At 35.8% G+C, this 14,264-nt stretch overlaps 4 protein-coding genes and 1 long non-coding RNA gene across 9 annotated transcripts; 2 read left to right on the top strand and 3 right to left on the bottom strand.

Annotated features, from left to right (window-relative positions):
- Positions 1-1,170: 1,170 nt before the first annotated feature.
- On the bottom strand, positions 1,171-1,952 carry LOC135077562 (gamma-aminobutyric acid receptor-associated protein). Its single transcript, XM_063972110.1, has one exon. The coding sequence runs from the start codon at positions 1,800-1,802 to the stop codon at positions 1,446-1,448; it is 357 nt and encodes a 118-aa protein (XP_063828180.1). The 5' UTR covers positions 1,803-1,952; the 3' UTR covers positions 1,171-1,445.
- Positions 1,953-2,250: 298 nt separating this feature from the next.
- Positions 2,251-3,945, top strand: LOC135077561 (17S U2 SnRNP complex component HTATSF1-like). The gene is made up of 4 exons (XM_063972109.1): positions 2,251-2,495; positions 2,824-3,066; positions 3,412-3,576; positions 3,665-3,945. Exons 1-4 carry the CDS (start codon positions 2,382-2,384, stop codon positions 3,800-3,802), a joined length of 660 nt encoding a protein of 219 aa, XP_063828179.1. The 5' UTR covers positions 2,251-2,381; the 3' UTR covers positions 3,803-3,945.
- A 1,652-nt stretch (positions 3,946-5,597) lies between these two features.
- On the bottom strand, positions 5,598-11,346 carry LOC135077560 (E3 ubiquitin-protein ligase rnf146). 5 transcript variants are annotated; one of them, XM_063972107.1, is made up of 6 exons: positions 11,117-11,346; positions 10,592-10,677; positions 9,452-9,608; positions 7,574-7,765; positions 6,887-7,076; positions 5,598-6,787 (listed from the first exon to the last, which is right to left on the bottom strand). In XM_063972107.1, exons 3-6 carry the CDS (start codon positions 9,576-9,578, stop codon positions 6,721-6,723), a joined length of 576 nt encoding a protein of 191 aa, XP_063828177.1. In that variant the 5' UTR covers positions 9,579-9,608; positions 10,592-10,677; positions 11,117-11,346; the 3' UTR covers positions 5,598-6,720. The 5 variants fall into 5 exon arrangements, with proteins under 5 accessions (XP_063828177.1, XP_063828174.1, XP_063828175.1 ...); XM_063972104.1 differs by having other exon boundaries at positions 11,173-11,346; XM_063972105.1 differs by having other exon boundaries at positions 10,592-10,672; positions 11,173-11,346.
- Positions 11,347-11,773: 427 nt separating this feature from the next.
- On the top strand, positions 11,774-12,574 carry LOC135077173 (uncharacterized). Its single transcript, XR_010258416.1, has 2 exons — positions 11,774-12,107; positions 12,226-12,574. It is a non-coding gene; the product is annotated as an uncharacterized LOC135077173 (long non-coding RNA).
- Positions 12,489-13,588, bottom strand: LOC135077171 (uncharacterized). Its single transcript, XM_063971722.1, has 3 exons — positions 13,092-13,588; positions 12,672-12,877; positions 12,489-12,544 (listed from the first exon to the last, which is right to left on the bottom strand). The coding sequence occupies exons 1-3, from the start codon at positions 13,421-13,423 to the stop codon at positions 12,489-12,491; spliced, it is 594 nt and encodes a 197-aa protein (XP_063827792.1). The 5' UTR covers positions 13,424-13,588.
- Between the last annotated feature and the right edge of the window lie 676 nt (positions 13,589-14,264).

Raw genomic sequence — 14,264 nt, 5'->3', positions numbered from 1 at the left:
TTCTGACCCACCGCACTACCAAACCACACTACCAGACCAGTAGTGTCGTGGGGAATATTTTTTCCCTTCTACACTACCAAGCCAGTAGTGTGTGGTAGTGTCGTGGGGTGGGTACTTACAGCTTCATACTAACCTACCTAATATTTTTTTGTCCTCTTATAATTTATGCAAATGGCAGTTTACGTTTCTCTCTCTTCGGGAATCCTCCGTAAACATGCATATAAGTGCGTGCGAACGAAATGGAACAGTGGTCGTAAAGGAATATTGTGGGTCAATAGAAAATAGAGATACCTGCTTGCGAGTGTAGCAGCAGAAAATCAAGAAAAGAAAAAAATTTACAATGGTTACCATGATGGTGATGCATGTTACACAAAGCAAAACAATAATAGAAGGACCGCAGGTACTCAGCAAGACCAAGCACGTCACCCATTTATTTGCAGTTACCTGTGAATTCTAACATTCATTTGCAACCTTATTCCCTAGTCTTAGGGTTCAAAATCATGTTATTTTTTACTTTTTTTTAAAGGGCCACCCTTGATATGCCCAAGCCTCGGCAGGTTAAAAGCGCGACCTCGTGCCATGGCACATGGCACCTTGGGTTGATAAAACTCGTTAATTCGGTCATGTCTTTTCTGTGAAGCCAAGGTAGCTGCTGGCTACGAAAGAAGCGTTGCGTCGCCTGCATATGCAGCAACTTGTTTTCCTTCTTTTCCATTCTATGTACTCTTTGACTATCTTTAGACATAGTACTCTCTCATTGTTCATAAAATGAAAAAAAAAATACATCTTCAGGATCAGTCATAGGTAGATACACAGAGCACGTATGGGTAGATAAAAGAAAATAATGAGAATATACTGCTTGTAGTTTGATGAGATTTTCCTTTAACCCTTAATTTGCATACTTGTCTACCTATTTACATTGCGCAATATTTAATTACCTGAAAACAATGTTGTTTTCCATAATTTGGCAGTTCAAGTAGATAGGTAAGTATTTAAAAAATAAACCTAGTTCATAATAATGTGTGATTAATTACTTAGGTGTTGTTATCTGTAAGAATGCCATAGCAAATGTAATAGTACCTGTTTAAACAGATGTTTAGAATGTAGGTACCTATCACCCAAAATTTTCATTGATTTTAGGAACAAACGTAAAAAAATAAAAGAAGTAAATGTGTTTTTATGTTTATTATTTAATACAGAAATAATCACACTCCTAAACCAAACAAAGAGATTAAAACATTGCAATATTATCTTCACATATTTGTTTTTTTAAATTTAATCATCATTGATTTTACAAAGTCGTAAGTGGAATTGCAAATTAAAAATAATTATCACCATTGTAACATAATACATCGATCATTAAACTAAACCTTAAAACTAAAGTGTCACCATAAGGTAATTAGTATAGTAATTTTAGATATAATAATGGTAATAAAATTGTGGAATTAGAAAGATCCATACACGTTTTCATCAGAGAAAGCTATGTAAAGGAAAAAATCTTCGTCATGATGTTCCTGGTAGAGCGATCCCATGGTGGCGGACGTCGGAGGAATAACATTGTTCACAAAAAAGAACAGCGCGTCCTCGGGTCGCAAGTGAATGCGCTTCCTGATCAGGAAGTAAAACTGACCAACAGTTAGATCAGACGGCACCAAATACTTCTTTTTGTCGAGGTCCCCCAATCTAGCCTTCGGGGCTTTCTCAACAATGACAGGAACACGGTCAGGATACTTCCTGCGTATCTTCTCTCCTTCAGTCTTCCTTTTCTCGAAAGAATGTTCTTCTTTATATTGGAATTTCATTTTGATTTTTTAAACACTCGGTAATTTCCAAAATGAACAATAGCACAAGAATGGAGATACTGCGACTTGTTTTTTGTTTTTGCGTTATTGTCTATAAATCCAATGACGCAATCAGCTGATATGACAATGCAAGCAAGGAAATGAGCTTGCGTGCTTGTAGCAGGTACCAAAGATATGATAATGCGTGGTTAGATCTTTTGACGGCGATGCTAGCGACCCCCTAAAATGTTTTTGTTACTCACTTACTTGTTTAGCTACACGGTAAAGAACATTAATAATTTAGCTCTTTTTGTTGTGCGTGTTAAACTTAAAGAAAGCCAAAAAAGGCAAGAATGATAAAGAGCAAAATATTTGATAAAAAAGAAACTAGTAAACGATACGATCATGATACGACTCCATGTTTAAATGTCAAGCTACAATTGTCTACAGTCGACTTCGTTTTTGTCTATGCTTAATCCGTTGCTTGCTTTTTCTCGTTCGTTGAATGGGCTTGTTTTTCATATTCTCCTACCTTGTAATTACAAACGGCGTGGGTTTTGCACCATTTCATCTTACTAGAATATTATAAGAGTTTCAAACATGCGTAAACGTAAGTCATTGAAGAAAGATGACGAATCCGATGGATCAGACGGAGGAGTGGAACCAGAAGAGTTCCAAGATTCAGGAGAAGATTGGACGCCGGATGCCGATTCGGTAATACCTAATTTATGTTTGTTTCTGTGAATTTTTAATACGTTGCTTCTCGATTTATTGGTTATTAATGGTTAACTGGATAGTTAAATAAAGCTATTTGTTATCAATAATTATTTTTCAAAATAATTCCCTAAAAGTAGGCACAGAGGTTATGAAAGTAGTGATTGTACTGTACTGCGTTATTCATAGATTAGGTACCTTAATAGCTTTTCTCATTGTCTTGCATACCCTAAATTAAAATAATAATCATTTACTATGTGGACAGATGTTGTCACTTTGTAACATTGTTATGATTCAAAATAATAAAATACATTAATATGGTTTGCAGAATGAACAGCCAGCTAGGGCAGGGCGGAAGCGTACATCTAAGGGATCCCTAAACAACTCTAAAAAGAAGCGCAAAAATGACGAATCATCCGAGGAGAGTGAAGGTGAAGGAGAGGAGGATGAGGAGGGGGAGGACGACGAGGGCGAGCTGGACGAGGAGGAGGGCTCGGACGAGGAGAAGAATGGATCAGACGGAAACAAATCTGACTCCAGCCAATCTAAAGATGTACCAAAGCATTTCCATGTAAGTTTATTTATCCATTTAACAAAAGACAGCTATAAAGAGCATAGTATTACAATATAATAATACTACTGAGGCCACTGATATTCAACAGTGAAGACTACACCAATAGACTTAAATATCTTTACCAAGGTAAAGCTTAAGTCATATTATATACCTATGAAAAAATAATAACATTCAAATAAATTAGGTATGTTATTAGTAGAAGCATAATAGGCAATAATATATGGTTTCAGTTATAAAATAACCCTCCTTTTGCTTTGCCGTAGTCGGGTAATAATATATTTTTTGCAAAAATTTTTGTGTGCATTACAATATTAATGTTAAAACGTTTTTCATTTATTCCAGTCTGGAAATTTTGTATTGTTGAAGTCTGATGTTAAATGGGATGGAGACACAGTAATATCAAAACTGGATGAACTAAACTTGTGGAAAATTGATGGAAAAGCATTACTCCAGAAATTTATTCCCATGGAATCTAATGGAAAAATTTTACACAAGTGCACCTGTGTGGTATGGTTCTTTTACCTAACTTACATTTTATATTTTAGAAATATTTTTCTATGCAATGAAGTAATTAATTACATTAATTTTGTTTCAGTATTCTGGATGGAATGTCGACAACAGAGAAAATTATTACCCTATTACTGAAATTTTGGATAGGAATCCACGCACAGAGTCTAAGGAAATATGTGTAGCTCTAGATCTTAATGATCTTATCAAAGTAAGGGATAAGTAACTTCATGGTGTTTTTACTTAATTCAATTAGATAAGTGGAAATAAATTTATCAAATAAAAGTTTCCTTTGGCACTTCATTCCAGTTTACTTTATGTAATTCAAACATTTTATATAAAATGGGGATTAAATGAATGTTCAGTACACTAAGTAGTATTAATTAACAGCTTTTGTGTATCTTTTTCCTCTGAATCTATTTAGAGTAGTTTATCAATTTGCCATTTTGTGCAATCTAGCTTTTAATTTTGTAGGTCTTTGACATCAACTACAATAGTAGCTGAAAAACACCTAACACCTTAGATGTATTAATCTATGCATAACACAATTCTAATTTATTGTTGTAATCTGTTCCTAGAAGCTCCATTTAAGACCCAGTATCTCCAGCTCCCAAAAGAGTTCCAAAATTATTTAGTTTGAATAACATTTATTTATCCTACTAATATTATAAATGCGAAAGTTTGTAAGGATGTAATTGTATGTTTACTCTTTCATGCCAAAACTACTCAACGGATTTTGATGAAACTACAGTAGGTAATCAGAACATTTAAAAGCTTTAATTTAAAACATAACGATCTGTGACAAACTGAATGAGGGCTATCGTTTTAGCGCCCACCAGTTGGCGCCACTGTAGAGTAAGGTCCTGTCACTTGCTAGTCGCGAAGACAGTGGCGCCAACTTCTGAGCTCTAAAGTGGTACGAGGACTATCGCATTTGCACTCATCAAGATGGCGCCACTGTAGAGTAAGGTCCTGTCAATCGCCAGGGGTGCCAACTGTTAAGTATAAAAACGATAGCCCTCATTACACGCGGGCGAGCTAGTTTTTAAAATAATAAATGTTGGCTGACAGAAAAGCAATTTAGTAGGTAATCACTTATAGTTTCCACCCTGAATATAGTTCAATAGGTTTGGACTGCACTTTCCCGAGGGTTGGTAGTTCGTTCAACTCGTCACTCGCCGCGCTGGACTATGGTGGTGTATCTCTACTTAATCTGTGGAACGCACTAAAGCTACTCGAGGCGTACTTGCAGCTCAATCGAGTCAACTGCGCACCTGGCAGCCGTGACTTCACATTGATGCTCCCTGGTACGGACGGGGAGATGTGCGAGGGAGTCACATTCCAGCGAGGTGCGCAAATAACTCGATCGGGTTGTATTGTACGGCGCAAGTACGCACACCGAAGTATGGGCGACCCCCGCGAGGAGGAAGGAGAAAGTAACCGAGATGGTGTTCACATCACACTATTAATAAAATTACGTCTTGGCCAACTTCCCGCATAGCAGCTACAACTTGACTTACTATTCAGAACCGCTGGCGCTACTAGCGCCATCTGCGAAATGCTTTGTATGTGGGATGTTACGCGCACTCAAACCGGTCTTTCAAGACCCAATTCATGCTGCTATTTTCTTTCTTCTTGTGACATGACGGCTGTAGTAAGGTAACGTAACTGTAGACCTTGAAATAGAACTCGATTTTAGGTACATGGCGCTTAACTGAGTTGGTTCTGTTGTAGTACGTGCATGCAGCATAATGTGCTATCGTACTGTAAATAACTACACTTAATGTATGATGAAGTACTTAGGTACTTCATCCAAAAGTCTCGTGACAGATCTATTAAGTCTCATCACCCCTCCTGCATCGTTACACTACTGCAGACGGGAACCGTCACCGTCCCCTACTCAGTTGCACTATGCCCGTTACATGAAGTTGGAAAACAGCTTTCTATAACTAAATGATTGAATGCACCTGGACGTCTTTTGGCTTATGGATGAGTATTCGGGATTGAATTAAAGGCTTAACTGTAAATTATGTCAAAAACACTTTATTAATTTATTTAATACCATTACCAGTACTTATAGTGACTATAATAAAATTTATCTATTGTTAAACTATACATATATATTTTTTAACGATAGTTTTGCGCAGGCGCGGATTCATTAGAGGGCATGCCCACAACCTTGTTAAAGATGACCCACGCTGAACTGTCTCACCAAACTCAATGACAGAGGGGCGCTACCATCGTTCAACTATATGGTTTCAGACATGACAAAAATCGGATCCAGCGATCCGGTGTTGGCGTTGGCACCCCACTATCAATGTCATGGATAGGACAGTTCAGTATTTTGGAACTATAGGCTTGTGACATTACACTCGCAGTCTATTGAGCCTATGAATTTGAAAAAAATATACTTTTTGAGGGCTGGATCCACGCCTGTCTTAGGTAGGTACTACCCATAGTACTACCACGAAATTAGAACCTGTCTGAGCTGGAGTAACCGAAAACACCCTTTAACGGTTAAGCCTTTAATTTAACAAAGTCTATACAGGATGTTAGGTAAATGGGTATATGAGCTGACACTAGCCCATGTTAACATGGGCATATAAATGGTATGGTGAAGTCAGAAATTTGATATCATCATTTTTTATTTTTTATTTTCATACAAAATAAATTTTGTAAAATCTGATTTGTATGAAAAATAAAATAATTAAAATGAAGATATCAATTATCTGACTTCACCATACCATTTATATGACCATGTTAACATGGGCTAGTGTCGGCTCATATACCCATTTACCTAACACCCTATAGAACTGAGGGCTTAGTGTGAGTTTACATCAAATGTCGTCTCGTAAAGCGTAAAAAAAAGACATTAAATGTATGACGGATTGTACAGCGCCCCTAGCGGAAACTTTCAAGAACCAAAATTATCATATATTTTTTTGACGCGCTCACACTAGTGAGGATGTTTGATGTAAACTAAACTCGCACTAAGCCCTCTGTATTTACATTTCGAATAATACAAACGGACGTTAATGAAATTTATTCATCCATGGCTAACTTATGAGAGCTCATTTATGTAGTTTACTTTTTTATTACTGTATAAATTCATCATTTACGCTACTGTACGTAATTTGATATTTATCATGTGTCATCTGCCGAGTCATTCCCAACGTTACTAGGCGACTCTGGGTCCACCAAATGTATCGTGCTGAAAGAAAACAGAGGATTAAATTAGACTTAGTATTATCACAAACAACATGTTGTAAAAAAACACATGGTAAAAGAAATGTCAAATGTGTTGAATTACCTCAGAGCATGGACAATTTCAATTGACTCATCAAGATTGTCACTTTCATTAATTTGGTCTTCATCCTCAATTATTATCACTTCATTTTCAGGCGCTTCAACTATTATGACCTCATCATTACCATTATCTTCATCATTTGTTTTCATTTGTTCTGAATTACTATTTCCAATATTTTTTATTCCAGCTACACCTGTAAATTAAAATCCAAAGTGAACATCCCAGACAATATAAAATAGTAGAACCTGTCTGGTGTCAGTGGTGTCTGTGTTGTTGTTGCAGCAATGCGAATTTGAGGTAAGAGCTGGGAGGTAGACACAGCACAGTTTAAGGTTCCAAGGCCTAGGTAAACAAATATAAGTTTACCAGAATCCCATGGCATAAAAAATATTTAAAAAGTATGATTTTCATATGGCAATGTTTATTGTCACCTAGTTATTGAATTTTTAGCGTTAATTTGAAAATTATAAATAACGAAAAAATACTAAGAGATACAGTAGCCAACATTTCTTCCTTTCAGAGATATTTAGCCCCTTTTTCAGTATTTATTTCCGCTATTAGGTCTGAATGTTTGAAATTATGGCGCTGCCATGAGCTGTGGTAAGGTGAGCTCCTAAACTTAGAATTGAAAATGTATAAATGTTTATTGTATCATGCATGATACATAGTTCTCATATTATAAAGTCGTACCTTTGGCAGGTAACGTTGGCGTATCTCTGCGCACGCGTCGCCTGCGAGTCGGGTCGTTACGACGAAACTGGATCATGCTTTGAAAATCTATCGTGTATACAGCTCCAGCCAAGAGCAACGCACAATTAGGGTCACCAGCACTGAATGCTGATTCCAACTCATTATTACTACGCTCATCATACTTCCACCAACCTGAAACCACAGAATAACATAATCTAAAATTATAGTACTTTTAACCCACTTTATACTACCGTCGTTTTAAAACAACACATAGAAACAAAAAAATTTGGAGAATATGTAGGTACTTTTGTTTATATTTATTTATGTTACTTGACAGGTGAAGGCTTTGTCGACTTAGTCTATGTGGCAAATCTTAATAATTCATTAGGTTTTCCATAATATTTACAAGTTTATTTAGCCATTTTCAACGATGAGCTTTCAAGATAAGTAATAATAATAAGTTGCACACTTTATTGAGATAGTTTATATAAAACGTGATGTTAGTATCATAAACTACATATAAACATCAAATCACACTGATTCAGAACCTTTGGTAAGAAGTTATAACGAAAAATAACTGGTGTTGTTTATAAACGCCAGCAGTAAAATGTACTACTTTATCTTTCAAGACATTATTATTTTATTTTTTACTGTAGGACACATTATCAGGCTCTGGAGCTTCATGATTTCGTCGAGAAGCTAGAAAATGACGATAATTTTCCAGTACTAGATTGTCTGATGATTATTGATACAGTAGTTAATACATAGATACCTATAAACAATAACAACACAACTAGAATAAAAACAATTACTGAGCAGTGGCTCAGTGGTCCAGTGGCCCCAATAGGATTATTCCACTATGTTCACCTCGGTGATATCACCTGGGTGAAGAAAGTGTTATTTTTCGTGTCCTCATTTCACCTCAGAACCATTTCACCCAGATGATATTATCCATATGACTTGATTTGACTAAAGCAGTCGCTTTTGTTCATCTATTTTTAGGGATGAATTCACCCAGGTTTTCGCATTTGTTTACCAGGGTGAATTAATTTCTAGGTGAACAAAGGTTCTAGGTGATCGTTTTAGTCGACGCAATCCACCTGTAAAATGAAGCTAGGTGAAATGGTTCCGAGGTGAGATGAGGACACTAAAAAGACAAATAAATATTTCTATTTCTATTTCACTTTCTTCACCCAGGTGAACAAAGTGGAATGACCCCCCAATAGGCTCCCCGCTCAGCATTTATCCTGACATTCTCGTAAGGGCATGTCAAGAAGCTGGTCTTCCTCGGACGCTCTTGCTTTTGGCATCGCACATCCTGTCGAAGAGACATCGACTCGAGTTTGCTATCCCTCAAAAGGGTGCGTAATGCAGGGAATTACCGTGGTACCTATCTTCAGTTATGCATTTTTACAATTAAAGAAACAAAAGATAATACCAAAAGTAATATTACTCAGTTTTGTCACAAAAGCCAAATAAAATAAAGGATGGTTTTCTTTATGCTGCATTGCATACCTCATAGTAGTGCATTTTACTACTGTTGTTTATAAACGACACCGCTTTTCCGAATTTCCACGAGGGAAATATTTTTTTTTCTTATTTTTCCCAAGTTATTTGTCAGTTTTTAAGCCTCATATACAAAGATCATTCAGTTTGGAGATAGTAAAATGTTTCAGGAGTATCTGGGTTAAAAGTCTATTGAATACTGAATCGCGACGTGTATGAAATTATAAACTATGATTCACATCGGCCTCACGGCCGTCACTGAATCGCTCTTTTGAGTATTTGTACAAGCATTCGACAGGGGCATTGCATAAAGTTACATAAACATTTTGTTTTGCCTCTAATAATTTTATGAAGTTCAAATTATATCTTTACCGTTTCGCCCTTCATAATACCACTGGTTTTCAACACTTTCATTTTCATCAGCTGATTGCTGTTGAGAATTTTTTTCTAATAATACAGGATGATCTAAATAGTCCGCAGGTATTTGTGCCCGGCACATTGCGCAATTTTTATTTTGGATTGCTACACCCTGAAACAAAAGAAATACAGGTACAATGATAGCTTAAAAATTATCTAGCCAGTGAGGCAAATACGAAACTGAGTGTGTACCACATTATTTAGCACCTCGATTTCAACATGTTAAAATCTTTTAAATGTCGTTAGATTCGTCTTAACTGGTAGAGTGACACCGGGTATGTCAAAATTGGAAGAAGCATTTATTTTAGGCTCCACATCTTATTTGTTTTTTTCTAAAAATCTACCAAGTAGAGTTTCAAAATAAAGGATTTCATAAATAGCTTGCAAAAAGAAATCAAAAAACCCGACTGCGAAAAATGAACTAAAAACATAGAAACAAGGCAACTAGAGTGTTTGAATGTTCAAATGCAGTTAGAGGCATTATCAACAAAAATAATTAGTTAATTTTTATGCAGTAGGTTTTCTTGTTTTCTTAATAACTTTTTTTTTTTATTATTTTGGGCATGGTTCTTATTATACCAAGTATCAAGTGAGTTAGGTACAAATCTAATTTTATTGTTTTACTATTTACACTGCCAGTCTTATTTACGCTTCAAATTTTGCATCCACTGTATTATTGGGTGGAGTATAATGTTTAAAGTAATTAGTAACTAACTTAAACATTATAACTAAAATAGTAAGACACGGGTCTTAACATTATTAATGAGTTACATTATATACTCACGGCTTGACGTTTCAGCTGCTATGTTGCAGCCGTGGTCACAAGCAGACGTCGAGTTAAGACCCATGTCTTACTAGATACTTATAATGTTTAAGTTAGCTACTAATTACTGGACTTTGTACCTAAGTAACTATTTTTCTTTTTTTTATACATTTTACAATAAACCTAAACAAATGATAATTTATTTTATTTTAATGGAGGTACATAACTAATCCATTGTAAATTGTTAGAACTTCAATGAAGATTATAGATTTATATGTGCGTGTCTGTTGCATATTGTATTAACCCTGAAAATTACTAATAGATTCCCTTACCTTAACACAGAGGAAGCAAAATATATGGCCACATGGAAGTTGAGTTGGGTGGTGACATTTCTGCAGGCAAACTGCACAGTCCTGTTCTGCAACAAAAAAATTTTTTTATAATTACAGATATGGTCAAATTGTGCCGAGTCCGTACAATCTGACTGAATATCCAAATACCCAGCTAATGGCCAATACAGATCAAAGTTAGAGAGGCTACACTATTGCAACGACACGCATTGTATCTCTGTTTAGCCTAGGCGCAGACCACTGATTTTTAACCGACCGAAAGTGGGCCCGATTCTAATTTGTAAGAAGAATCAATCGGTGTAATGTGCGCACTTCCATACATGCCCATACTGATTAACTGCCAGACTAAACTATCGGCCGATAAAAAATCGGTGGTCTGCGCCTAGGCTTAATGTCTGTTACACAGACGAAGATAATAAACAGTATTATTATGTTCAAGCTTGATATTAACTAAATCTTGAAATAGAAATATATAGGAATTTCCTCCGTAATGATAAACATTCATACTTTCACCATTTTATCCTGAAGTTTATTTATTCACTGTTTTACAAAATATTATTTACCTTGAATATCTATATTCATCTTAGCAGAAATAATAATATCTGTACGTAAGAAGCATTAAAATATAGATACGTTATTATAAAGTATTAGTTTGTGAAGTGGTGTGATCAAAGAATAATTTAAGGTATGATTTTTTTCACAGGTTGATTTTGTATGTTGTATGCAGCAGGCTGTCAACTAAACTGTCAGTGTCAAAGAAATGAAGCCTGTCAAATGTATTTTTTTTATTATTTCTTCTTGATTAATGACATCATGCTATACAGCCAAGCACAGATATGGATTAGGGCAGCCAAGTCTTCAGGAAATTACTTTAAATTAAAAAGGGGAATAGGGGTATCCTTCCGTTTGGCCAAATTACTTTTCGCCAAATTTCACTTCGCAAACAACTAATCGCCAAAGTTTCATTTCCCAAATGAACTTTTAGCAACTGTATGAAAAGATACGGCCTTCAGAAACTAGGCTTTATTCAACTTAATAAATGAGCTACATTTCTGTTATTTTAAGATCAAGATATTTTCCACAAAGATGTCACTTGTATCTTTCTTAAAGTACCATAGACAATTTGCAACAGAGGAGGTTCATATCATTCTCCCTCGCTATTGGCGAAGCAAAGATTATCCGCACGCCTCTGGCGGCGAAATTTAGAAACTCTCTAAGAACGACACTTTGTTTGTTTATTTGTTGAGGTTATGTTAGATTATTCAGATGGATCACGATTATTTAAAGAAACCTGTTGCTAATAAAAGCAGAAATACGAAATATTGTTGCGTTCCTCAATGTAGTACTTACGGAGATACGGGAATAAGTTTTCATTTATTCCCAAAAGACAAAATAATGAAGAAAAAATGGAAGACTGCTTTAAGAATAGGCAAGCCAATTTCACCATCAATGAGAGTTTGTTCTCATCATTTTCAAACTTCAAACTTTTTTCCGGGCAGTAAGTATATTTATGTTTTCTTTATTTCATTTTACATAAATTATATTTATAAGTTATTCATTTAGTTTACGCCAAGGCGAGTTTCTCGTCAGATAACGAGATTATTTTATTGTTCCAGATTCTAAAAGGCAGAAGTTGTTTCCTTATGCCGTACCGTCTCAGAATATTCCTAAAATAAGCTCTGATAAAGAAGTACCATTAGTGCAAATAAAAAAAACAATTGCTCGAGAAAATAGGGCTGTTATTAGACACAGGAAAATAGTGGAATCAAATAAAGAGGTTGGACTTGCTATGGAGAATGAAAAAACTAAATTTGAGGATAATAATATAACTGATAACAACAGTCATCATCATGTCAAGACTTCATCGACACAAGTCAATTTAGTGGATTACAGAAATTAGACTTGTAAATAAAGAATATTCACTGTTTGGTGCGCCTGAAATAAACAGCATAATTTTAGAAACTTCATTTTTGTTTGTAACTGTCCATTCAATCTGAAAATATAATTTTATGAAATTGATGTTTTCCAGGTAGGTGCCATATTATGCTTTACAAGTATTTACTCTGTATTAACTTCATTCTCCAACGACTTTCCATCTCTTCAGTGACTTCTGGCATTGTTTTCACATAGATGTCCCTCTGTCCTTTCACATGGCACATTTCAGACAAAGATTTTGCTTCATATTCCTTCAATGCTGTAGTTTTAAGTGTACCCCATTGTTTCTCAATGTCCGTACAACTCAGGTCCTCCAGATCTGCCTCCTCAGTTCTGAAAAAGATAAAAATAGCTAATCATTTACAATTATGGTCTAGTACTTATATAGGTAAGTACTTTACATTATCTATTACCTGACTGTAAAATTGTTACAGACAGACAGTCAGAGTAAATTAGGTACCTACTTTAACATTATTTTATAGAATTCATAGTGCATATGGATGAGGATGGACAAATGGATATAAAAGTAATTGACCAATTTACAAACCTTGAGAGATAAAGCATAACAGCTAATATGTGTTTACATTTCTCTGAAGCTCCAGCAGGACAATCGCAGACCTTTGTGACTTCTTGTTCATTATCACCAACTAATCTATTTCCATATTCTTGAGATACATCTATCCACAGTTTTATAATGGCTGGATGTTTGGAATTTAATCCCGACGTTCGTAGTACCAGTGCTTGTACATGAATTACGTTATTATTTTTCTCTTTTTTTCCAACCGAAATCACCATTCCACTCCGTAATAATTCTTCACCAGAACGCATTGGTTTTGTGTATCCTGCAGACGCATTAATTACATCGACTATTGACAACATAATTATTGTCTTAAACAGCAAAATGCCACGTAAATCTTATTTGTATTTATTATTTATGTTTTTCCCTGACGTTAATTGTAACGAAAACTGTCAAAGTGTCGTTCTTAGACAGCTTCACAATTTTGACACTAGAGGCGCTAGTTAGAATCTTTGCATCGCCAATATTTCAATGTCCAGGTACACTTTAGTCATTATCACAAACGAAATCTTCTAGATAGCCTGGTCTTCTGCGAGCCCTGTGGGAACGCCGGCTTAGGTTTGCCTCTGGCTCTTCAGCAACACCAGTTTCTTGACCAAGTTCAGGCTGCTGAACAGATTCAGATTCCTGAACTATTTCATCTAAGTCTGATGGCTCTTCTTGACAGGAATCATCCTCTCCATCCGGTAAAGGAGCCAAATGTCTGTTTGAAACGGTGGTCTCTCTACCATCTTGTAATCTTATATACGAATATGATGGATTTGTTTGTAAAAGTTCGACCTCTTCCACTAAGGGGTCGTACTTTGAAGCACGAACATTCCTTTTCATGAGAGCGGTCCCAGAAGACGATAACCATGATGGTATCGACTGCCCATTCATTGTTCGTCGAGGGTGGAAAAACAAACGTTCGTGAGGAGTGCAATTTGTGGCCGTGCAAAGTAAAGAACGTATAGAATGTAAAGATTCGGATAGCACTTGTTCCCAATCCGTCACTTCCAGGCCCTTAGATTTTAGGAAAAGTTGCACTGTCCTCCACAATGTCCCGTTTAAACGTTCAACTTGTCCATTACCTTGTGGATTATATGGAGTAGTCCGACTACTTGCCACGTTTAAGGAAAGCAAGAACTGCTGCACTCGTTCTGA

Source organism: Ostrinia nubilalis, chromosome 13 (genome assembly GCF_963855985.1).
Source record: "Ostrinia nubilalis chromosome 13, ilOstNubi1.1, whole genome shotgun sequence".
NCBI lineage: Eukaryota > Metazoa > Arthropoda > Insecta > Lepidoptera > Crambidae > Ostrinia > Ostrinia nubilalis.
Note: the sequence above shows the minus strand (reverse complement) of the source record. Positions and strands in the feature narration are given on the sequence as shown.